The sequence below is a fragment of the Meles meles genome, chromosome 7, assembly GCF_922984935.1.
Source record: "Meles meles chromosome 7, mMelMel3.1 paternal haplotype, whole genome shotgun sequence".
Classification (NCBI taxonomy): domain Eukaryota; kingdom Metazoa; phylum Chordata; class Mammalia; order Carnivora; family Mustelidae; genus Meles; species Meles meles.
This window is the reverse complement of record NC_060072.1, coordinates 109,564,079-109,590,480: the sequence shown is the minus strand read 5'-3', so window position 1 is coordinate 109,590,480 and position 26,402 is coordinate 109,564,079. Positions and strand designations below refer to the sequence as shown.

Below are 26,402 nucleotides of genomic sequence, written 5' to 3'. Positions count from 1 at the left end.
GAGTGCACACACATGTGCACACACACACACACACACGCCAAGGGTATGCATGTGTACACTTTCTGCAGGGGCTGAGGTCAGGACAGGCATCCCACAGCACATGGGTGAATAGCAGGTCTGTCTTGCCAGCTGTGTGCTCTCTCCCACCCAAAGAAAGCAGGAGAGACTCAGACAGCAGAGCCCGGAGTAGCCCACGCAGTCGGTTAACAGCAGCAGTGCGTGTGAAGGCCGGCGTTTGAGGGCAGCAAGATGGAATCAGAAAGAGAAATCATCGACCTCCAGGTAAGTTCTCTCTGGGAGAGAGCACGAGAGGGTGGAGATGGGGAGCAGAGGGAACATCGAGGGAAGGAAGGATTAATATCTTGGTCATTTGATATTCTCTCCCTCACCTCCCCCTCTCTTTCTTACTCACCCCCTTCTTCAAATATTCCCTAAGCTTTGTCTCTTTACTCTCATTCCCTTTCCCTGTCTGGTTCTTTGCTTGTTTTGAAATCCGCCAGAAAGGGATTGTTTAAATCCCTCTTGGCCTCTGCTTCCTCTTGTCAGTCAAAGAGCTAATTAGATGCGTGTTACCAGAAGATTATTTCAAGTTCGGCATAGCTCTTTCCTCCAAACCCCAGGACAGTAGAGACTTATTTGAGAGCTGCCAGGTGGTTCTCTAGAGACAAGGAGAGATGGGAGTTTCAGAGTTAAGAAGAGAGGCAGCTGGCCAACTTTGCATTTTACAGGTTGGAAAAAGCTAGAACCATTCCTCGGCTCTCTCCACAAAGCTCTCCTGTGTAGGGCAGAGTGTCTCATTTGGCTCAGGGTGAGGGGAAAAGAGAAAGCCAGTGTGATGTGTTAGGAGGAGGCAGAGATGTATGTCCTTGGCTACCTGGGACAGGCTTGGAGGGCATCCGAGGTTACAATCTATCATTGTAGGGGAAGGGGTTGGGTTGTTCTGGTGAGAGGAGAGCCAGGTCCCTGGAACCAGCATTCCCTATCTGTCTAGTGGATGAAGTCAACACTTCTGTAGGGATAATAGAGGTTGTACGGCAAAGTTCCACAGAGTTGGACAGTTACGGAGTGGAGAAGGACTTCTGAGACCAAGGATTTTTGATCATGGCATCTGTCCTTCAGGCAAAAGCTTCAACAACACCGTGGTGTGTGTTTCAGATGAAAAAGGAGTGCGTGGGGCATCTGGGTGGCTCAGTCAGTTAGGTGTCTGCCTTCGGCTTGGGTCATGATTTCAGGGTCCTGGGATCGAGCCCCGTATCTGGGCTCAGTGGGAAGCCTGCTTCTCCCTCTCCCACTTCCCCTGCTTGTGTTCCCTCTCTCTCTCTCTCTGTGTCAAATAAATAAACAAAATCTTAGAAAAAAAAAAGAAAAGAAAGAAAATAGAAAAGGAGTGTGTGTTGGGCAGGGTGTTGTGGGCCTGGCATTAGTCAAACCTCCACCTCTGGCTCCATCACCCCTGATACACGGCCAGGGAAATCCTAGGATCACCAGGAGTCCTGTGTCAAAGCTATTGGTCCAGTACAACCACAACACAGGGCCATTTTCCTTGATTGTCACACAGCCCCAAATGTGGTCCCAACTCAGGGCTTGCTGGCCCTTCTGTCTTTCTCCTAGTACATTCAGATCTCAGCTCGGCTGCTTCTGCCTCAGGGAGACCTTCCCTTTATTCTCTGCAGAGGAACCCTCTTTCCAATATGTCTTTATCATTTGTTCCATTTCTTCCATAGCACTGCTCACTATTTGAAGTTACAGTGTTTGATTACTTATCCAATCTAAGCAATCTCAGAACAGAAACGCCATTAGAAGAGGATCTCCTCTGTTTTTTTTCCATTGCTGTAGCCCCAGTGCCCAGGGCGATGCCCGGTACACAGTAGATGCTCAGAAAATACGTGTATGTGGTTGACTTAAGGAAACCATGAATTAGAGGGGATGAATAATAGACAGAAGGTGACTCAGACCCTGACAGAGTCGGGCCTCAACCCAGGTCTTCTGACGTTAGGGTGTATTTTGTTTTTAAGATTTTATTTATTTATTTATTTATTTGAGACCAAAAGAGAAAGCAGAGTGAGGGGTTGAGGGAGAGGGAGAAGCAGACTCCCCACCGAGCGGGGAGCTTGATGCAAGGCTCACTTTACAATCCCAAGATCATGACCTGAGCCAAAGTCAGACACTTAACTGACTGAACCACCCAGGCGCCCCCCTCGATGTATTTTCTTTTTACTTCCTCTAGTTCTTGTCTCCGTTGGATCCTTAGTAGCTAAAGAAGCGGTATTGCTCAATTTCAGTCTCTGAAGAACAAGTATTCTATGCACTGACGAATCAAACAGTCCTGAGTTATGGGCTAAGGATGCTACATTTGAAAGAACAGTTCAGACAGAAGAGGTAGGTGGAACAAAGGAAGAGAACATTCCTGGCCAGGACTTGATAAATGTCTTCATTTCTAGCAGGTAACTAAATTGTTAGGGTGCCCTTCTCTTCTTTATTAGTTATTCTCTCTTCTCCAATTATATTCTTTTATTCTGGTATCTTGTTCACACCTGCCTTTGGTCATTTAGTTTTTTGGTTGGCCAGAAGATCACCCATGAGTTTCCACATCTTTCTGTCCAGCTCTCTGGATCTGATTAGGTCTTGGACCCTTCTCAGGAACAGTCATTTCGGTCTTCTGGGAAGAAGGCAAGTTTGGATTAAGGAGAGGCAGAAACACCTGTTCCCTAGTAGTGTGATTTTACCCTCTCCTCACATGGCAGCTACCATAAGAAATCCAGAGGAAAGACATATATAAAGTCTCTAGAATATTATATACATAGTAAATATTAGTTCCTCTGTTTCTGAGAATGGTTTTCCAGGGATGGTAAAGATACATGGACTGTAGCTAAGCCATTTCGTCTACTAACCGATATTTACTAATCAATGACTCTCTATTTCCCTCTGTGCTTGCTAGGTCTGGAAAAGTGTTCATTATGGTGGGATGAATTCTACATGAGCTAAATAGTGTTACTCTGGTTTAAAGCCCCAAGACTAATTCTTAAACTTGCAAATGTATTATTTACCTTAAGAAAGACAGCTAGAGGGGCGCCTGGGTGGCTCAGTGGGTTAAAGCCACTGCCTTCAGCTCAGGTCATGATCCTGGAGTCCTGGAATCGAGCCCCACATTGGGCTCTCTGCTATGCAGGGAGCCTGCTTCCTCCTCTCTCTCTGCCTGCCTCTCTGCCTACTTGTGATCTCTGTCTGTCAAATAAATAAATAAAATCTTTAAAAAAAAAAAAAAAGAAAGACAACTAGAAAGTATGTGAATGATTTACTGTTTTCCACTCTAAACACCTCAAAACTCAAGTCCAAATAATGATGGCAGAGTATTTAAATTGGAGCAACTCTCTTTACCATATAAATATCCCTTATAATCCTGATCTTAAAGACATCATTTATATTAAGTATATAGGTTGATTCTTATTCCTCACTATCCCATTACCAAACCAAACCAAACCAAAGGGAGAACAAATATTTATTGAGCTTCAGCACTGTACGAAGCGCCAAATAAACCATGGTTCCTGACCTTTGAAAGCTTATAATTAAGTGGAAGAAATATACACAACTATAATATAGAGAAACTGTTCAAATAAAACAGTATTTCCCAAAAATGGGGTATAATATCACCAATGGGTAGTAAAGGGACTACCACTGGCTAATAATTTTTTATTGGAATGGCCATCTTTATAGTTATAGTGGGTGTTACAAAAAAGGGAACAGATCCATCAAACCTATGATTTCAAAATTTTTATTGCTAAGGGTGAAGCTTAAGTACTTTGGTGGAGGTGTTTCCAAATGGAAATTCCAGAAAATTCCAGTTTGGTGGTGTATATCAAGACACTTAAAGATGACCCAGAATGGGGTACCTGGCTGGCTCAGTCAGTAGAGCATGTGACTCTTGATCTTGGGGTTGTGATTTCGAGCCCTGAGTCAGGTGTAGTCAGGTTACTTTAAAAAATGAAATCTTTAAAAAAGAAAAATGACCCAGTAATTCCACTTCTAGAATGCGCCTAATAGCCAGACATGTGTTCAGATATGTAAGGATGTTCACTGAAATATTGTTTATAATAAAAAGGAGCATCCAACAATGAGGGGATGATTAAATACATTTTGGTACATCTGTAAGTTGATATCATGAAACAATTTTTTCCAGCGTTTAGGAATTATATTTAAAAGAGTACCAAAATGCTAATCATATGTAAATCAAAAAAGTAGGTTACAGAAGTATATAAACACTTTATTCCAATTTCCTTTAAAAATCATATAGAGTAAATATGTGCAGGAAAACTGTTCACAAGAAATACACCAAAATGTTAATACTGGTTATTTTGGGGTTATGAATGACTTACTTTCTACTTTTACTTTACTTTTATTTTTACCTTTTATTTCCTTTGCACATTTTCACCAATGCATATATTTAGAATAGGAAAAAAAAAAAACCCTGTAGTTTAAAAAAGAAAATTAGAGAAGCAGATGTGCCTATATGCAAATGAGTAAATCTGTGAGTATGAGCAGATATATACACACATATATATTTATTTCTGACTCTGATTACCATAGAAAATAAACAGCTGACTAGTCTTCTATGTAAGTAGGCATCTCCTTGTAAGTGGCCATCCCTCATTTTAAAAGTTTTATATAGTATCTCCACCCTTGTTTTTTATGTCTCAGTATGCTTCAAGAACAGACTTTAGGAATCTGAAATCCCGGGAAAAACCTGCAGACCACTGAGTTTCTACGCAGTCCCTTCAGAGGGACACAAGTAGGAGAGGGTGAAGTGGTTGTATCCTGATTTAATTAGATCTTATACCTAACAACTGCAGTAATTTGTCCTTCGATCATTTAAAGAAAAATACAAAATCATTTGTCTTAAGTAGAGAGAGAGATACAAAGATGATAGCTAGCCAGCTAGACAGATGACAGAAGGATTTGGGATGACTTCTTGGAAGAGGCAGTCATTGCTTAGACTTGGAAGGATGAGTAGGACTTTGACCAGTAGAAGATGGTGGTGAGAACAGTGACAACAAAGCCTGGAAGCAGAGCATCACAGGGTGTATTGGGGGAAGGATGAGTAGTCCCATTTGTCTAGGTGGGATGGAGGAAAACAGTGGAATTATGAAGTAGCTTTATAAAGGTAGGTTGGAACCAGGTCACGATGGACAGTGAAGGGCACGTTACTCTCCTCGAGGATGAGCTGACCAGTGACTGATGTTCTTTGCTCTGCAGAAGCACTTGAGCTCGCAGGTGGAGGTCCTAGAAAGGGCTGGGCAAGGAAAAGGAAGGAGGCTATGCCTCTCAAGACCTAAGGTCCCTCCCAGAATTGAGCTTCTTTCTATATGGGACTCAGAGGGGCCATTAGTCTGGTAGACCAAAGGTCTTATTTTATAGGAGAGAAAACAGTCCAGAGTTGTGATGTTTAACTAGGTCTTAGAATCCTTACATATGATTTGCCCAAAGTCAGCCATGACACTGGAAAGAGTATCCAATGGACAACAAAATGCTCAATATATACACTATATTTGTTGACTAATTTATAATTCAATTTGCCATGCACAATGAGAGGCTCTTCCAAATTCATGATGAAATCTAATCTTCCTAACCATCCAGTGGTCATTACTCCACATTTCCTGGAAGAGGAAATGAAGCTCAGAAAGGTCAAGTACAAGATCTCAGAGCAAGAAAGTGGCAGGGCGAGGGATCAAACCTGGTTTTTCCATTTGCTATACTCTAGCTCAGTGGTTTTCTCTCTCTCTTTTTTTTTTCTTCCAATTTTTGAATCTTTATTTTTTTAAAAAAATTCAATTAGATGACATATAGTATATCATTAGTTTCAGAGGTAGTGTTCAGTAATTCGTAAGTTGCGTAAAATGCCCAGCGCTCATCCCGTGCCATCCTTAACACCCATCACCCTCCCTGGTTTTCAAATGTCTCTGGAGCAGCAGTATACCATCACTTGGGAACTGGTTAGAAATGCAAATTCTCAGTTCCTCCTCCAGACCTACTAGATCAGAAACCCTGGGGATGGGGGCGCAGCAATCTGTATTTTAACCAGTCCCTTGATAATTTGATGCCCTCCGAAGTTTCAGAACCGCTGCCCAGAGACATTGCTGATTGCTGTGGGGGGCTGCGATGGAGGCTCCAAGCCTGGGCCCCTTCCTCCCAGGCAATCCTTGATAAGCCGGGGAGTAGTGCTTGTGCTTGCTTGCTCTTGCTTGCGCAGGACCTACAGCAAGGCAGGGACCGGGATCAGGCAGGGTTGCTGGCAAAGCAAGAGACTCAGGCTGAATGGGATGCCAGGCTCGAGGAGCTACCTGTCACTATCTGAGAGCACAAAGGATCTAAGTCTTGTAATATGGGGGCACTGCCACCCTGTCATGGCTACGACTTGCCTGTCACATACCTGTGGGGATTTTTACCCACTCTGATGAGAGGTGGTGTGGGCTGGCTCCAGCCTGGGGAAGAGTGTGTTAGACCAGCCTCAGGAGAGGAAGCATAAGGAAGGGCCCAGGTGAAGATGATGTCCTCACCCGGCCCTGCCTCACATGGAGGGAGAAGAGCAGCTGTGGGCAAGGATGGACCTTTCCCCCAAGGCACAGACACCTGGGGTGGAGGTGAGGAAGTACTCCCTTCCTGTAGGGGTGGAGCAGAGAGAGCTCAGGAATACAGGGCCTTGGGGATGGGAGGAAGCAGGGCAGGGGGCAGCGGCCAGGTGGGAGCAAGTTGCATCCTGCAATTCGGAGCGTCTGGGCACAAAGGCTTATCCGATTCCTAAAGCAGTGAGCCTTAGAGTTGGCAGTCCACCAGGCTCTAAGCCAAGGGATCGGAAAACCCTGGGCCTCTGCAGAGGTGAACTCTGCTTCCAAAGCCCCATTCAGGGAACTGGGACTGTTTAGCCCCAGGTGCAAGAATCTGGCCTTGGTCTTTGCCTGTGTGAGCCAGCCCGGTCTCCCAGGCACCGAGGCCAGGGACCCATCTTCTGCCCAGATACCCATTTTCAGCACTCATCTGTACACAGCTGGGATGGTGTCACTGGCGCGACCACGACCTCCTCTCCCACCGCGCTTCGGGGGCAGTTTCCTAGAAATGTGACCGCCCCTAGAAAGTGACCGCCCAGCGTTAGGATTCAAACAGGGCTCATCCGGAGGGAGAGCAGGGCAGGACAGGGCGGGGCTGGCAGTGCAGGACCTTTAGTGCCTCGCCCTGCCCTGTCTCTGTCTCCCGGTTTTCACCACTGTCTCTGTCATTTAGCACTCATCACGTGCCTTGTGGCAAGCTGCCTTCCATGGGGTTTGGGTTGGGAGTGGGGAAGCTGCTCTCCTGCAAGGCCCGGGACGTGTTCTGGTTGCCACAGCAGAATCTCTGGGAACCAGATCCCAGGCTGCTTCCAGCAATTGCTGCAAAGCCAGTGCCTTCCCAGCCCCGTGGAACCTCCAAGCTGCGAGTCTCCGTGCTTTCAGGGCCTCAGGGAGCAGGAATTGGACAGGAGCTCCAAATCCTCCATCCAAGTGGAGATCTCTCCTCTCCATATAAAAGGAAAACATAACCTGGTGGTTGTGGGAGGACCTGAAGAGGAGGCAGGATGGGACGGAAGGGAACGAAGGAAGACCCCAGCCTCGGTTCCTGCCTAAAGAAAACCCAACCAGGTCTCAGAATAATGGCACTATGTGGTAACAGCTGCTTGGATTCCAGGAGGAGTGTATTATGCCCAATAAGGGGTCTGAGGCTCAGAGAATTTAAATCACTTATACAAAGTCACACAGCTAGCAAGGAGATGCAGTTTCCAGTTCCTGCTCACTGCGGTTTCCAGTAGCATCCCGGACCCCAAGAGTTCAGTATGCCCTGTGGGGTCCCCACACGCTTCTCCCCATAGTAGTGGCCAGCAGGGAACTGCCGCTGAGACTGTGAGATGGAGAGACAGAGAGACAGAGATACAGAAAGGAGCCCTGTTACTTTGTTTTCCATTCTCCACGTGATGTGCAGTACTTTTCCTCCTTCCCATTAGAAGTCGGCCTCCTCCCCTACCATCCTGATGTGACCTACTTATCTACTCCCTTTAAAGGGAGGTGCTCTGGAAAGCATCCCAGTCTAGGGCGGTTCTGTCTGCTTCTCAAAGAGAAAAGCTGTCTCTTTAATAAGGGAAATCCAGAAGATGTAAAATCGGGGGTGGGGGCAAGGTAGTAGGGAGGTTAGGGAAGGTTGGGGAGGAAGGGCAATGGTGGAACCCGAGGAGAGCACGCAGTGGTGTGGCGTTGACCATCACGATGGAGTCGTGCCGTGACTAAGGGAAACAGGTTCTGGACCAGTCAAAGACTGGGATAAGACAGCAGATGCTGACGGCTGGAGAGAGTGCACATGCAGAAGTAAAAATAAAACAAAATGCCAGCTCTTGCAGGTCTCCAACTTTCTGCCCCAAGTTCACTGAGCTATCTAATCTCCGAGCCCGTTTCCTTATCTACAAAGTGGGGATAATAATTTCTACCGCAGAAAATGGATGAAAAGATGAAATTAGTGACCCTAGCCTCAGTTCCCGCCTAAAGAAAACTCAACCAGGTCTCAGAATAATGGCACATATGGTAACAGCTGCTTGGATTCCAGGAGGAGTGTATTATGCCCAATAAGGGGTCTGAGGCTCAGAGAAGTTAAGTCACTTCTACAAAGTCACACAGCTAGCTAGGAGCAGAGCGGAAGTTCACACTCGTGGCTGTCTGATTCAAGGGTGGACTCTTAAACACACCTCCCCTAGACTGTAGCCACCCAGCCTTAATGAGAAAGGATTTAGCAAAACTCTTGTCCCCAGATCTTAAGCAAATCTGGAATGCTGAGTCAGATAGGGACAGGAGGAATCAAACAATAATTGGGTTGTATAAAGCTATCATTTTCCGCTAATCTTGGCACCAAGGAGAGATTGTCTTGCAGTCTGAAAGCCTATAAACGCCTATCTGTCTCCTGCCACTGGCCCTCCAGTCTGGCCTTCCTCCAATCCATTCTCTTCACTGTAGCCACAGAGAACATTTTCCTGCTTCTATCAGTGGTTCCCAGCTGCCCTCAGGATTACATCCAAACCCAGTGTGGCCGGGGCCTATCTTGTCCTTAGTAGGCCGTAGGCTTGGGAGGCCCTGCTCCATTTTTATCAGATGTATTAAAAATACACCCCTATTGTTCACTAAATTTGAATTTTTTAATATGAAGATTTTGAAAGGATTTTTAATGATTTGAATGTTGAAATGACTCACTTAAACATTCAGTTTTTGCGTACTAGTGCCAATACATTTTTTTTTCAGATCTTAAATATTTGGGGGTGTTTGGAAAGCTCATAAATACTATACATATGGTGCCTAATAGGTGAAGCAATCCTTTCCTGCAGCCCCTGGCCCCTTTCCCTGCATGCCAGGCTTCTGTAAATACTGTTTCCTTGGCTTAGGATTGTCTTTCTTCTTCCACAACTGTACCTGCTCCTACCAGTCCTCCTTTCCCCATTGCCTTGCAGTTTATTTATTTGACCTTAGTTCATGCGGGTTTAACCTCTCAGCTGCCTTGTGTATAAAATAGTAATAGTGATACCTACTTTATAATGCCTTTAAGAGGATAAAATCAATTAACACACAAAGCCTTGCTATACAAAGTATGATTCATGCAATCACAGGGGAGCTGGTTAGCAATCATAGAATCTCAGCACCATCCCCCCCGCCCCATGTACTAATCTGAATCCTCCAGGTGACAAGATCCCCAGGTAACTGGAATGCATATTTAAGTCTGGATAGCACTGGACTACAACACTTAGAACAATGCCGGCTACGTAATAAACAATACATGCTAGCCATTGTTATTATTGTTATTGTTGAGCTTCTTAAAGGTCAGTTTTTTAATAATTGTCTCCAGTTTCCCTTTTGACCCTACTTTTAACCTCCAAACTCTAGTTCAGTGCTCTTCAAGTGGAGCCCCTGCTCCAGCCTTGTGTCCTGGGAGCTGGACCATGCCTGGCATTTCAGCCAAATGGTGAGGTTTCAGTCAAGATCGCTTTCCTACACTCAGGTAGCTTCCCTCCATCTGCAGAGGGAGATAGCTAAGGAAATTGCAACAGGCGGTGTCATAAGGACTACCAAAAAAGGCATAGAGGGGTGCTGTCAGGGACAGCTGACCTAGGCTTATGGGGGGGGGGGGCAAGGAAGGTGCTCTCCACTCTAAGACCTGAAAGGGGAGTTGGCTGGTGGTCCCTACAGTGAACTGGCTGCCCCAACAATGTCAAAAGGGCCTGGAAAGGCCCATAACTTGAGGGAATATCTACAGCCCTTGCTGTTTGCTCCCCCAAGCAAACAAGGGAACCCATGGGGGTTTGAGTCTAGATACTACTTGAAGTCCAGTCACTTAGAAAAAAACTATGGCTTCCAGTTGCAAACTTGACCTTCAGTAGTTGTACAATTCTTTCTCTCTCAGAAACTTGTCCCCAACCCCCCACCCCGTTCCAGAAGTAGGATAATGGTACCCCCTCTCCAGGACGGGGTAAGATTGGGAGGATTAGGAGAGAGAACAAAAGTCAAGTTGCAGGCACACAGTAGGGGCGGGATCAAGTATCCCTTCTCGGTGATCTGAGTGGCCGCCTGGCAGATTTACTCAGGCTGGGCTTCTGAAACCGTAAACACCTCTGAGTACTTGCAAATACCACCCTTCCCTCCGCTCCTTCAGCCGGGAGCCGGAGGTTCTGAGGTCCGCTGCAGGCGGCGGAGGTGGGGAGACACGGGGGTCAGTTACGGTCGGAGATGGGCTGGTTTGGGAGGGAAGAAAAGGCGCAGTGTTTGGGGGCAGCCCTCGGTGGAAGCTAGGAAAGCTCCAGAACAGAGCCGGCACAGTGTGGTCACCGCGAGCCTCGGGCAGCCGGCCTGCCCTTAAGAGGTGCGCCCACTGGCAGAGGCCGCCCAGGGAATGTGACTATTCCTTTCATAAGGAGACACCGCGTCCGTGAAGGGACCCCGGCAGAGCGCGCCGTTCCCCAACCCAAACTGGCAGCGGCGGTGGGCGGGGGGCGCTGAAGAGGCCGCGCGGCCAGGTGTCCGCTGATTGGCCGCGGGGGAGGCTCGCGCCGCGCGGACCCCTCACACCCCCAGCCTCGGGCGTGCAGCTCGCTTCGCCGCAGGGTCGAAAGGGCGGGGCCGAGGGCCGAGGGGCGGGGCGGGCTCGCGACCGCGACCGCGACCGCAGGTCAGCTGACTCTCACAGCGCCAGCGGAGAAGGGGGAAGCCGGACGGAGGGCTTGCTTCCCGCTCCGGTCCCGGGGCCTGCTGGGGTGGGGGTTGGCCTTGAGCTTTTGTTACGTGGCTGTCCCTCTTCCTTCCCCCGCAGAAGGCCGAGGGCCGACCTCACCCTCTGCTGAAGCAAAACAGCCCCCTGCCCACCCCGGCTCGGCCCAGCCTCCGGCTCGGATCCTGACAGTCCCGCGGCTTCGGGTCCGGGGAACGCCGAGGGCCCTCTTCCTGCTTCTCCCCCTCCCCGAGCGCACTTGCTGATCTCGGTGGGTGGAGCTGGGTCTGGACTATTTCGGTTCCTTCTTCGCCTGTAGTCCTCGGTTTCCTGCTGAGTTTCCCCTAGGCTTCCCTTATGTTATTAATAATAATAACTACCATTTTCTGAGCACTTTATATCAAGCAGGCACTTTACATATTCATTTTTATATTTCGGAGCAACTTTGTAGTTACCATTAACCCCATTTACAGATGAAAAAAGTTAAGTTCAGAGGAGCTAATCTGCTGAATGTCACAGCTAGCAAGTAGTTCAGCGGGGATCCGCTTCCCAGGCTGTGGAACTCCATCGCTGGTCACTTTCCCCCCTGTCCCCGGGTGAGGCCTTGCCAGGAGCATGAAAAGACTAATGGTGGGCAGCATGAAAAGACTAATGGTGGGCAGCTGAATTCTACCCTAAGGCCACATTGTCTCCCAAAACACTTTTGGGGGCCAGACTAGGAAATAACCTAGCTCTGGGGCAATATTAGAAAAGATTCCCCAAGAGCCTACTTCTTTAACATAGAGATCTAATCAAAGCTAGTGATCTGGAATTCTTTCCTGACTTCCGTGAGAGGCATCCTGGCTTAGGGCACATTCCTCCTCCCTTGCACATACCTCTTCCTCTCCCCTTCATTCTGCAGAGAAAGAACAAGCCATTGCTTTTGTCCAAAGCATCTCCAACTGGAACTGACCTGTAAACTCAGCATAAACAGAACCAGTCTTGAAAGGGGAAAGTGAGGCACTAGGAGCAACTGTGTACAATCACCTTCGGTGCTCACAGTGCTTGAGAAGGACATCAATTTCCCAGGTCCTATCCTTCTTTTGCCCCCCAGAGCAGACCCATCTCATGTCCTCAGAACTACTCCCTCTCAGAGAGAGGGTAGGACTGTTTGAGAAGCAGCTTTGAAAGCCAGAGAGCATTTATAAATGGAAGACAAGGATTTTTGTTTTGATGAGACATCAATAAGTCAAGGGCTGTTGTTCAGTATTTTAAGATAGTACAAGCCAATTGTCACATAATTCCACCTGGTAAACATAATTCCTTAAGTGAGAAGCCTGAAACCCATCTGGAGGACCTATCTCTGAAGATCCCTAGACTCAGGACATGCAAATAATTTATGAAGATCACTTCTCACCGCCATTTCCAAACTATAGCCCTCCATTCCTCTGCTACTGAAAGTGGAAAAAATGTGTAGCAGTGGAGCCAAGGGGGGCGGGGGTATGATTCTTTCTTCTTCTTTTTTTTTTAACATGTGAATAAACACAATACAAACAGGTCATTTAAAAATAAGGAATACCATTAAAAAAGGAGGATGAGTTACTGACTGTAGTTGAGCACAGAAGGTTCTGGAGCCATGAAAAGGGAAGTCTGAGCAGCCAACAGGGCTGTTTCTCTAGGGTGTATTGTACTAGAAGAAACCCACTTTAACTTTTCTCAGGCCAGAAGCCCTGCTATTTATCCTTTCATAAAGCTTCAGTTTCCACATTTGGAAAATAAGGACTCTGGCTGTAAGGGTTCTTAAGCTGCCCCCAACTTTGGAAACTTCTGATTCTGCAACACACAGATATTTTCATTAAATGATGCTCAACTCCTCCATCTCAATAACATGTTAATCATCTGACTAACTGCTCAGCTTTCCGGCTTTATGAGATCATCACTGCCAGTTCCAAGTGCATTTGGCTGCCAGAGAGCAAACATTCCATGTGTGAACTGGGGATACATATTGCTGTGATAATAACTGGCAAATTTGAAGCATGCTGATTTAATCTGAAACAGCACTAAGCTTCAACACACAATTGGGGACCTGGGCCTGGAGCAAAGCCTCCTAATTTGCTTTTAGGTAACATCCGTCAGAATGCCTCAGGGCTTTGAAAAGGTAAAACATGCCTACCCATGACCCTCAAAAAAGTTACCCTGTCCACGCCCCACCTTCCATCAGGTAAGATTCATTATACCTGGACCAACATCAGCCTTGCCTATGAGGCCGGGGTCCCATGTGTTGTGCTCCACAGTTTGGACTACCACCCTCCTTAGGAGGCACTTGCCAAGGAAATCTATGTATATCGCATGACTAAATACAGACATGGCAAATGGTCATGATCTCTCAGTAACAGCTCACACATAGTTTCCAGAAGGCATCAGTAGCTCCTTATAGGTACCTTGAAATTTCAAATCCATTGATGAGGCCATAGCTTAAGGTGGGGAACGGGATTTTTTTTCTTTCCAGTTAATTCTCACACAGTGATCTGCATGTCATCATTGAGGCATACCAAAGATGTAGAAACACAGAGAAGGTAGGAGAGGGGTGGGGAAAGGGGCCATTAACTGGACACCTTTAGCACAGGGGTTAAAAATACAGTCTCTGGAGCTGGACTGCTTGGGTTTGAATCCTGGGTCTTCTACTTCTTTGGGGTGCTGTCTAACCTAAGGCAAATTCCTTAACCTCTCCATCCCTCAGGTTCTTACAGGACTATTAATTCACATAGAACACAAAGAACAATGTCTGCTCCGTGTCAATGCTACATAAATGTGACATTATTGCAGCAAGTCCCATGTATTGTTTGGGTTTTTTAAAAAGATTTTATTTGTTTATTTGAGAGAGAGGGAGAGGGAGAAGTGGACTCCCTGCTGAGCAGAGAGCCCAACGTGGGGCTCGATCATAGACTCTGGAATCATGACCTGAACTGAAGGCAGATGCTTAACCAACTGAGCCACCCAGACACCCGTAGCAGTCCCATGTTAACTGCCGTACTACTCAACATTAACACGAGTTCTTTTTGAAAAGGAGATTACCTAATTCTGTTCCACTAATTATAACAATGTTTGTGACCAGGGGAATATACGAGGAAGGAAATAAACAGATAAGTGGGCCAAACCTTTGTTTCTTTACTAGTCCCTTCTGCATAAAGGGTTTCATACTGTACCTAATAGCTTCTTCTTTTTTTGACACATTCATATAAATTAGAAATCTTTCCATGTCGGAATATGGAGATCCGCCGCAGGATGGATATAGAATAGATTATTTACACAGTCCTGTATATTTCTTGTGTATCTCATGTTTACTGTGTACTGTACAAGATGTGGGAGGAACTATAGGTGGTAAAGTAGCGTAGACCATAGTTTCTCCAAGAAGCTGGTGGGGAAACTAGGGACTTAGATGAAATAATCCCAGGCCAGTACAAGAGGGTATGTAATAAAATACTAAATGGAATTCAAATACAAGTGTCACTGCTTGCCACTTAATAGGAAATAACAATACATTGTATATAACAACAGAGCCTAGAGCCTGCCTCCTGGCAACTTTGGCTGGGACAGAGAGGAAATTCACCCATTAGTTCTCAGTTCTTCCAGCCTTCTTGAAAAATGACTCAAGACAAGAAAGACAAGTCTACATTCCCTTAACAAGCTGCAACAGAGCAGGGCACGGGTGTCTCAGCTGGAGCTGGAATGCGCCAGGCCTACACGTTCTCTTGCAACGCCTTGGGCCTGTGGGCAGCACAAAGGTTTGTTCTCACTTCCCATCTCAGGTAGAGAGAGGCTCACGTTGTTCTCCTTGATTCCCAAGTGGTGCAGATAAGCTCTTTAAGGCACAGCGACTCTGCTCAAGAAACCTAAATGAAAAAAAAAAAAAAAGAAACCTAAATGAGAACTTTTTTTTTTTTTTTTTTTTTTTAAAGTAGGCTCCATGCCTGGTGTGGAACCCAAGGCAGGGCTTGAACTCATGATCCTGAGATCAAGACCTGAGCTGAGCTGAGGAGTCAGACACTTAACCGACTGAGCTACGCAGGTGCCCTGAGAACTCTCTTTCTTGAGATCCTCAGTCCTTTTGTTTGGCTCTGCTTCCTCGGGAAGAATTCACAGGGCTGTGAGAGCAGTTGCCCTATGGGACCTAGTTAGGGACATTCTGAACTTAGGTATTCATCAGCTTTAGCCAAGGCTGTATTTCTTTTACCCCACCCCTAAGCACTAATCACTACCTAAACCAGTAACACCTGGTTGCCACAGAGAATTAGATTGTGTCAAAGCCCACAGTTGATATTCTTTCTGCAAGGCCCTACCTGGCATCATACTAAGATCTTGGTTGGGATAAACCTTTTCCCTCTATCCTTGACCACCTGTACTTCCATGCTTGCCTTTCTGTCTATATTGATGGGAGAATCAATAGTCAATTAATAGAAAAATACTTCTCAGGCACTTACTATGTATTTAGCTCTGGACAAAGAATGGGATCGGGGATGCTGGCAGGGCGAGAGTTCTAAGAAAAGTGAGATGGGGTGCCTGGGTGGCTCAGTCCATTAAGAATCCAACTCTTGGGGCCCCTGGGTGGCTCAGTGGGTTAGGGCCTCTACCTTCAGCTCAGGTCATGATCCCGGGATCCTGGGATCGAGCCCCACATCGAGATCTCTGCTCAGCAGGGAGCCTGCTTCCTCCTTTCTCTCTCTTTGCCTGCCTCTCTGCCTACTTGTGATCTCTGTCTGTCAAATAAATAAATAAAATATATATTTTAAAGATTTTATTTATTTATTTATTTGACAGACAGAGATCACAAGCAGGCAGAGAGGCAGGCAGAGAGAGAGAGGAGGAAGCAGGCTGTCCGTAGAGCAGAGAGCCCGATGCGGGGCTCGATTCCAGAACCCTGGGATCATGACCTGAGCCGAAGGCAGAGGCTTTAACCCACGGAGCCACCCAGGCACCCCAATAAATAAAATCTTAAAAAAAAAATCCAACTGTTGATCTTAGCTCAGGTCTTGATCTGAGGGTCATAAGTTCAAGCTGTGCATTGACCTCCACACCAGGAGTGGAACTAACAAGGAAAAAAAAAGAAGAAAAAGAAAAGAAAAGTGAGACATGGCCCGGTCTTTGGGGGCTTAAAACCCTGAATGCCACACAGTAGATTCTGAAGCAGTGAAGGGCGACAGCACAGATGCTATGTGCTATGGGAGGGCAGAGAAGCAACCCTGGAAGTGAACGGAGGGCCCAGTGTCACTGTTGTTGAGGCACCTGGGTGGCCGGTTGGTTAAGCGTCTGCCTTCAGCTCAGGTCATGATCTCAGGGTCCTGAGATTGAGTCTAAAATGGGCTCCCGCTCAGTGAGGAGTCTGCTTCTCCCTCTCCCTGCTACTTCCCCTGCTTGGGCTCTCTCTCTGTCAAATAAATAAAATCTTAGAAAAAAAAAAAAAAAAAGGAAAAAAGAGTCACTGTTGTCAGGAGCATCTAGTCTCACCTCCCAAATACTCCTGCCAGCTTCTTCTGGCAGTCCTGGGGGGTCAGTTCTGTAAAACAGGATGATCCGATGAGAAACAGATCAACATTTTGCTCATGGATTCATAGAAAGTCAGTGTTTCCCTGATCATTTTGAAAGCAACAGGACTGGATTATATTTTTTCATATAATATTTTATTTTCCAATAAAGAAAAGTAGAAAAACTAGAACAATGAATATTTGGAAACCTTTCCTCTACATTAATCAATTTTGCTGTATATTTACTTGATCTCTTTCTACAGAGGCACCCTCCTCCCCATTAGAAAGGAAGTTGTAGACATCATCCCTAAATACGTCAGCATATATCTTCCAAGAAGTGTATTCTCCCACCTAATATAATTAGAATGTAATTATCACTCAGGAGAAATTTCACATTCTTGTACCATTTATATTCACTTTTCCCAATTGCCACACAACAATGCCCTCTAGAGCTCTTATACAATCAAGGATTAGTCATTGCATTGGGCGTCTTTAATTGGCAACAGCACCCTACTCCCTTTTTTGGTCCTCTCATCTTGACATTTTTGAAGAGTGCAGCTGAGTCGTTTTGTAGAATGACCTACTTTTTTTTTCTTTTCAAATTTTTTATTTAAATTCTAGTTAGTTAACATACCATGTAATATTGGTTTCAGGAGCAGAATTCAGTGATTCATCACTTACATATAACATACGGTGCTCCTCACAATAAATGCCCTCTTTAGCACCCATCACTCATCTAGTCTGTCCCCCATCCACCTCCCTCCATCAACCCTCAGTTTGTTCTCTGTCATTAGGAGTCTTTAATGCTTTGTTTCCCTCTCTTTTTTCTTCCCCCCACCCCCGTTCCCATATGTTCATCCGTTTTGTTTCTTAAATTCCACATATAAGTGAAATCCTGGGTATTTGTCTTTCTCTGACTGACCTATTTCACTTAGCCTAATAACCCTCTAGCTCCGTCAAGGCATTGCAAATGGCAAGATATCATTCATTTTGATGGCTGAGTAATATTCCATTGTATAGATATACCACATCTTCTTTATCCATTCATCAGTTGATGGACATTTGGGCTCTTTTCATCATTTGACTATTGTTCATAAAGTTGCTATAAACATCAGGGTGTATGTACCCCTTTGAGTCTGTATTTTTGTATCTTTGAGTAAATACCTAGTAGTGCAATTACTGAGTCATAGGGTAGCTCTATTTTTAACTTTTTGAGGAAACTCCATACTGTTTTCCAGAGTGACTGCTTCAGTTTGCATTCCCACCAACAATATGAGGGGGTTCACCTTTCTCTGCATTCTTGCCAACACCTGTTGTTTCTTGTGGTGTTAATTTTAGTCATTCTGACAGGTGTGAGATGGTATCTCATCATGGTCTTGATTTGTATTTTTCTGACAATGGATGATGTTGAGCATATTTTCATGTGTAAAGATTTTTTTAAAAAAGTATATTTAAGTAGGGGCGCCTGGGTGGCTCAGTGGGTTAAGCCTCTGCCTTCAGCTCAGGTCATGATCTCAGGGTCCTGGGATCAAGACCCGCATCAGGCTCTCTGCTCAGTGGGGAGCCTGCTTTCCCTCCCTCTCTGCCTGCTTCTCCGCCTACTTGTGATCTCTGTCTGTCAAATAAATAAATAAATAAAATTTAAAATATATATATATTTAAGTAATCTCTACACCGAACATGGGACTTGAACTTACAACTCCAAGATCAGGAGCTGCATGCCCTACCAACTGAGCCAGCAAGGAGCCCCCGGAATGACTCACAATTTGGGTTTGTCTGATTATTTCCTCCTGGTTGGATTCAGGTGCTATTTCTTTCTTTTTAAAAAATTATTGAGGTAAAGTATCTGTACCATGACAGTAACCATTTTAACCACATTTAAGCGTACAATTCAGTGGCATTGAATACATTCAAAATATTGCACAACCATCACTACTGCCTATTTCCAGAATGTTTTCATCCACCCAAACAGAAATTCCACACCCATTAAACAATAACTTCCCATGTCCTCTACCCCCAGCTCCTGGCAACTATCATTCTACTTTGTATCTCTATGAATTTGCCTATTCTAGGTATCTCATATAAAGAACATACAATTCTTGTCCTTTTGTGACTGGCTTATTTCACTTAGTATGATATCTTCAAGTTTCATCCATGTTACAGCCTGTGTCAGAAGATCCTTCCTTTTTAAGGCTGAATAAGATTCCTTTGTATGTATACACCACATTCTGTTTATGCACTCATCTGTTGACAGATGAGTGAGTTTGCCTCTAACCTTAGGTTGTTGTGAATACTGAATACTATGAACACTGGTGTACAATTATCTGTTTGAGTCCCTTTTTTCAATTATTTTGGGTATATACCTGGGACTGGAATTGCTGGATCATATGGGAAGCCCATTTTTAACTTTTTGAAGAACCGCCATACTGTTTTCCATAGTGGCTGCACCATTTTACATCCTTACCAGTCTCCAGTTCTCATGAGGTCTCCAATTTCTCCACAACTTCACCAATATTTTTTGTTTTGTTTTGTTTTAATAATAGCCATCCTAATAGGTGAGAAGTGGTATCTCAATGTGATTTTGTTTGTTTGTTTTTAAAGATTTATTCATTTATTTATTTGAGAGAGACAGAAAGAGCGAGCATGAGGAGGGAGGAGAGGGAGAGGGAGAAGTGGGCTCCCTGCCGATCAGGGAACCTCACATGGGGCTCAATCCCAGGACCCCCAAGTCAGGATCCAAGCCTTACTGAGCCACCCAGGTGTCCCCAATGTGATTTTGATTGTATTTCCCAAATGACTAATAATGTTGAGTATCTTTTTATGTCTTCTTGGCCATTTGTGTATCTTCTTTGGAGAAATGACTATTCAAGTTGTTTGTCTGCATTTGAATTGTTTGTTGTGGTTGTTGTTGTTGTTCTTTAAGTTCTAGAAGTTCTTTCATGTTTTGTGTTTTAATCCCTTATTAGATATATGATTTGCAAATATTTTCTCCCATTTTGTGGGTTCTTTTTCACTCCCTTGATAGTATCCTTCGTACAGAAGTTTTAATTTTGATGATGTCCAAATTGCATATTTTTCATTTGTTGTCTGTGCTTTTGTTGTCATATCCTAGAAGTCATTGCCAAGTTCAATGTCATGAAGTGTTTCCCTTACGTTTTCTTTTAAGAATTAGATAGTTTTATCTCTTAAGTTTAGGTCTTTGATTCATTCTGCCTTAATTTTTGTATATGATGTAGATAAGGGTCCCATTTCATTCTCTGGCATGTGGAAATATCCTGTTTTTCCAGCACCATTTGTTGAAAATACTGCCCTTTCCCCATTGAAGTTTTGTACCCTTGCCAAAAATCAATTATTTCTGGCTTATTATTTCTAACCCTATTCCATTGGTCTATATGTCTGCTCTATTCCATTTTAAGAAGTAATATGGTTTCTTCCAAACTCTTATCCTTGTACCCACTCCATCAAGGGGGGAATAAGGAGGAAAAGTCTTAAACACCAAAGGATTAAGTAACTAATGTTATGGTGCCCTGGATTTGAATGCTAGGAAGAATGCAACATTCTGGAGGTGCCCAATTTTCAGACTAGCATTCAAATTGTCAGTGTTGAGCAAGCATTTTGTTCTATTTTTAACCCATCCCTTGCTATCTTGGGCATAACCATTCTTTACATTTTTTTCCCCTGTGTTACCAAACTTAGAGGACCCAAATACGCTTGCAAGTTGATGCTGTTTTGAAATCCCACGTGATGGGAATGAGACTGATTCTGTGTGTGCATTCAGCCTTTAACTCATGAAAGAAGAATCGCTATTAATCAGCGGTTCTTCAATTGAGCACAATTTAGGTGGGACACTGTAACACAAAATTTTCATCCATTGTGGCTTCCAGTGCAATTAAGGAGGCAAAGCATATATATACATGGATAATCATCTAGAGATAGGAAAGATGAAAAAGGAAATAGTTGCCCAAATCTCCAAATGTAGGGTCTTTCCAGGATATTTAAGAAGGAAGAGTAAATTCAGTTTCAAGGGTTGAAGGGAAACAATATGGGGTATTAAAATGAAGGCAGGAATGAATACGCTAACTGGGGACAGTGAGAAGGCCAGCCCAACTAGATCAGAGGGTGTGTAGGGGAGAGCAATGGTGGATAAGTGGGGGTGGAGCTAAATTATGTAGGATTTTTAAATAACCAGGCAGAAGAGTGTGCACTTGATTTAGTAAGACAATAGGAAGAAAAGTAGAAAACAATAGAAAGAAGAAGAAAAGTAGAAGACAATAGAAAGAAAAGTAGATCTTTGCCCCAAGTCCAATGCCAGATTGAGGTGTGTTTCAGAACACTTGTTAATTGAAATCCACTGTTAGAAAATGCACTGAATCTAAAATCCTGTAAGATCTTGCCCAATTCAAGCAGACCCACTAATCTTTTGTGTTAATGGCCTAAAATTTCCACTCTGGGTTCTGGTTTGGTTTGGCGCTCTCCCCAGATTGCCTCACTGTGGTGCCATGTTTCCAAAGCTACCAAGCTATGGGCAGGGCTGTAATTTTAGTTTCCTCATTTTTACAAAAGGTCAAGTTTTCTAAAGCTATTAGTGGATCAACTAGAATTTGTGTTGAAAAGATCCACAAAAACTGGGAACCACTGCGGTTGACTTTCAGCCCTCTCATCTCATCTCCATTCCCCTAATGCTCAGCGGGACCTAGCACTTTCTCTCCACTCAGTGCTCTCCCTCAGCAACCAAAGATTACCTGTGATGCACATAAGTGGTCCAAGCTGCTCTGTCCCAGACAGGAATGTGGAGCGTTGCCAGTTGACATTTTGGGGGGGGGGGGGTCACAGGAAAAGAGAGGGTAAGCAGGAAGTGTTTCATGGGCTAGAATCATGGGATATGCAAGGACACCCCATGAACATTCCAGAGCTCAGTGCTAGACAATGGCATATGAGGAACCATTAGACTGATTTCCCCTGTGGTCAGAGGCTGGCAGCATTTTTATCCTTCCTCCCCTGCCTGAACACTCCCGACACTGGAATTTCTTCAGATGGCTACTGTGTGTGGTTTTCAACCAGGACAAACAAAAAAAAAAAAAAAAGAAAGAAAGAAAGAAAGAGAGAGAGAGAGAGAGAGATTTGTTTTCCTGTCTGCTTTTGCTCAATGGAATCTCTGATTCAACTTAACCGGTCATGCCTTGGACACCCTGCGGCTGGTTAGGACTTTTAAGCCCTAAGCACACAGAACTAGCTTGAATGACTCCTTTCCATCGCCCAAACCTGAGTACAAACTTCATCCTACCCCTCACCCCCAGCGTCCCTTCAAACTATGGTAATTCTGCAGCCAATTCCCAGCTAATATTCTGCCCACAAATTGCTATTTCAGGGGAACTTCCCCACACTTGAGCATCCTTACCAAATATTTTGGGCTTCCTCATGGTCTAGTTACTTTCTCATCTGTACGCTTTTCTGGTATAATTTTGAAGTGGTGAAAAATCTCCCCTCATTTTAAAAGGCACATAGCGGGTGCCTGGGTGGCTTTGGCTCAGGTCACGATTCCAGGGTCCAGCCTGGGCTCCCTGCTCAGCGGGGAGTCCGTCTCCCTCTGCGCCTCCCCCTGCTTGTGGGTGCTTGTGCACACGCTGTCTCTCTTTCTCAAACAAATAATAAATAAAATATTTAAATACATTCATATACACATACATAAATAAAGGGCATATAGTAAGCTCAGCTCCCCGCCCCCCAAGAGATGTGGCAGAAATCTGGACTTCCACCACTTTATACCTAATTCCAGCCTTCCAGGAGTTTCAGTATGGGATTTTTCAAACCTTTGTGCTTTGGTGTCTTGTTTTTCACCTTCTTTGTCCCCTGACTGAAAATGGGGTGAGGAGCAGGAGAAGGGATTGTGGATCACTGTGATTAAAAAACAAAACACACAGACAACTCAAGGAGAATCTTGGCCCCTCCTATTCCAATCCCAGGGAGCAGGAAGTAGAAGCAACTCTCAGGTGAGTAAATTTGCAGATGCCCATGCATGTCCAGAACATTCCCCAAGGGTCATTAGAGACTGTCCAGCGGGGGCGTGGAGGCTAGCCTTCCGTTTTGGTTTTCTTTCAAAACTTTCGTCCAGAGAGCATCCTGTTCTGTTATATACATCCCCAGTGCTTTCTCCAAATTGCTAAGTGGAGTACAAGACTCAAGTGCCTGACAGTGGATTAGAAATAGAAAATGAGCTGGCAAGACGCTGGTCCCAAGGCTGGGATGGGCTGCTGCTGAGTCCTCCCCCACAAGCCCTCTGTACTTCGCCCTTCCTTCTTCCCCTCCACAGCCCCAGGGCTGAATCCCGTCCTTGCTCAACGGTTGAAGGCATTTTACAATATTTTCAAATATACCCTTGATCCCTGCACACATTTCAGAAGCAGCTGTTTTCCCTCCAGAACACTAAGCAGAAAGTTGACCCCCTCCCTTTCTTCTCCCTATCTTCCCCCGGAGGGAAAAGGCTGAGCTGGAGCCTCTCTGTGGGGAGTCTGTGGCCCAAGGTGCACACACCAGCATTTGAGAAGGAAAAATCAGTGGGGTGGAAAGGCTATGCCCTTTGGGGATTGCATTTTGCAGGCTATATTTATTTAATTAATTAATCTATTAATTAATTCACTAATTTGTTTTTATTTTATTTTTAAAATTTTTAAAATTTGTATTTATTTTTTAAATTTCTTTTCAGTGTTCCAGAATTCATTGTTTATATCAATAACTAATTTTTAATTGAACTCTACTCCCAACATGGGGCTTGAACTCATAACCCTGAAATCAAAAGTCACCTTGCAGGCTATACTTAGAAGCAGTTGTCCTGCTTGTAGAAAGCAGTGGCCCACTCTAGCTATAATTATGTCCCTTTCTCTCTCTTCCTTCCTTCCTTCCTTTCTTTGTTTCTTTCTTTTTTAGTCACCTTCTTTCAGAAACTCAATTTTTAGGTGTTTACCATTTTCTGTAAAATGGAAAAAAAAAAATGTTGCCCTACAGGCAGGTGGTCCCCAGTGCATTCTCAGTCTCCTGAGGGAGGAATGGGGAGCAGTTTGGTAAAACTTCACTTGATGCTGGAGTTACCGGAGGATAGGAACTGAGGTGAGGCTTTTGGGACGACAGAGTCAAGATCTCGTTTTTATCACCTAGACATTGGTGGACTGATTCAGGATTCCTGGGTTCCCATTTTCCCCTTTATCAGACCCATGCTTCGTCCATCCAGGGAACAGCATGGTGACCAGGTTTGAATCCCACCCTACTGGTTGTAGGACCTGCTTACTAGTTATGCGAACTTGGGCAAGCTCCTTGATAACCGGATCTGCCTCATAAGATTACCGTGAGCTTTAAGCACAAAGTGGGTAGGCCAGGGACCAGCATACACTGTGGAAGCATTCCTGTGATTATGGGCTTTTTCCTCTCCTTGGCTGTAGCATGAGGAAGTGCTCGTAACTGTCATGTCGGTCATTCTGCACTCCCGACAGGAAGAACGTCCATTGTGCGCACTCACTCACTGTAAGTGTTGTTCTGAGGACCTGCAGAGGAAAGGAAAGATCTGGCTCCTACCCTCTGGGAGGGGAAGAGACTCCTCAGAGAGTTTCTCAGAGAACACGACTCACAAAGGGAAAGAATCCTGCACCCAGCTTTCCCTTGTGGAAAATGTCAGGACATGGAGGACTGTCAGAGGCTCTGGGACCGGGGTTCGTCAGCAGCGCCTGGGGAGCGAAGAAAGCCGTGGAGGTTGTCTTCACACCTCGAGGCCTCCTTCTGGCACAGAGTGTGAAAGAGGAGCAGGGAGGACAGACAAGACTGGGATTTGGCAGGGTCCCACGAGCAGCTGAGAAGCTCTGCCTCTAGGCCCCAAATCTGCCCCTAGGGGATTCAGGCTCCCCCTTGTGGGCCTAGGCCCACACTCAGAGCCCTGGTTCTGGGCACACTGGTGTCCTCCCTAGTGTGTGTGTGACGTGCCATGGCCATGCCCTTCCAGTCTTCCCCTGCCTCTCCTGAACCCCCGGCCCATTCTAGGCTTTATAATCAGAGTCCTCTTTACTCTGCTTTGTCCATCCAAAGCCTACCCAATCTGTTAAGGTGCACTTCAATCTCACCTCCTCCCTGAAGCCTTCCCTGACCACCCAGCTCTCACTGCCCTAAGTTCCCTTGCAGCGGAAAGTTGAAATGCGGTTAATTACATTCGCCCCAAATATCCGAGCACCTGTTGGATTGCAAGTCTCTGGGCGTGGATGTTGGGGAATCTATGAAAGTAAAGGGCAGGATCTTCTTTTATTAAGAACTTTAGACTCTAAGAGAATGGCCTGGAAAATCCCCATGCTTTGCAGGTCTGTTGTTATTATTTAACTTAATAACAACAATAATAATAAACCATTGGGGGAATACTTGCTATGGGCCAGTACTGTGCCAAGAGGCTTTCATGAACTATCTGACCCTTAATAGTTTTCCTGTAGGGGAAATGCTATTATTTGAGCCAGGCAGCCCGACTCCACTGTTTCTACTCCTCACCACGCTGCGGTAATTTTCCCCACGTGTTTTACCTTTTCTGCTCAACGAGCATGAAACTCTTTGAAGCCAGGCACCTTGTCTCATCCTCCCTCAGCCCCTGCAGCACTAAACACATTGCTGGTTTGGGAGGTCAGCCGCACTCGCCAGTAGTGAGCTGTCTACCAGGTTTCAGGGATGTCTCGGTGAGCAGGCCCGGCGGCAGAGAGGAGAGATTGCCCCAGGTTTCATAGTTCTGGGCAGCAGAGCCAGAAAAAGAGACGAGGAGTCCAGCGTCCACATACCGCTGGGGACCAACTCACAGCTCACTCGCTGCCTCCAGACCTAGACCAACATTACCACCAAGCCAGGCCCCTAGGTACTAGGTGGGCTTTATCTGAGGACCTCTTTACAGACTGCACATAGGTCCATTAGGAACAGGCCCGAAGGTTCATGGTTAATGTTTACCAAGACCCGGAAGTCCCCAACATTGCCTAGAACTAAAAATGTCTTGTCTCGAGGAGAGACTCGTATCATCTTCACATCTACAAGCCTCCAGCCAACCTTAGGATTTCTTAGCATTTCTGCTGAGTTAGAGTGATTGTATGTCCGAGAGCAGGGGCACTTGGGGCACAAAAATATCCGTCCTCATTCAAGGGGACAGATTCCTTGACGTTTAATGAAAATCTTTCTCCCGTTCTAGTTACTCATCTATCATGTTATCTCTTTCTTTCAGAGTTACTGATGGCCTAGATAGTATAAGAAGCTATGCAGGGGAAAAAAAACAAAAAGGGACACCTGGGTGGCTCAGTTCGTTAAGGGCTGCCTTCCGCTCAGGTCATGATCCCACGGTCCTGGGATCGAGTCCCACATCCTGCTCCTGGCTCAGCAGAAAGCCTGCTTCTCCCTCCCACTCTGCCTACTGCTCTCCCTGCTTGTGCTCTCCCTGTTAAATGAATAAGTAAAATCTTAAAAAAAAAAAAAAAAAAAAGCAGCTATGCAGGGGGTACCCTCTTGGCTCAGTTGGTTAAGCATCTGCCTTCAGCTCAGGTCATAATCCCAGGGTCCTGGGATCGAATCCTACAGTGGGCTCCCCGCTCAGCGGGGAGTCTGCTTCTCCCACTCCCCCTGCTTGTGTGCTCTCTCTCT

General features: G+C 45.4%; 1 protein-coding gene across 1 annotated transcript in view; it reads left to right on the top strand.

Annotated features, from left to right (window-relative positions):
* Positions 1-172: 172 nt before the first annotated feature.
* The window catches only part of NINJ2 (ninjurin 2), a 77,015-nt gene continuing 50,785 nt past the window's right edge, over positions 173-26,402 (top strand). The window contains exon 1 of the mRNA XM_046012792.1: positions 173-282. Within this exon, the coding sequence (XP_045868748.1) occupies positions 250-282 (33 nt within the window). The 5' untranslated portion in view covers positions 173-249. The remainder of the gene's footprint in view (positions 283-26,402) is intronic.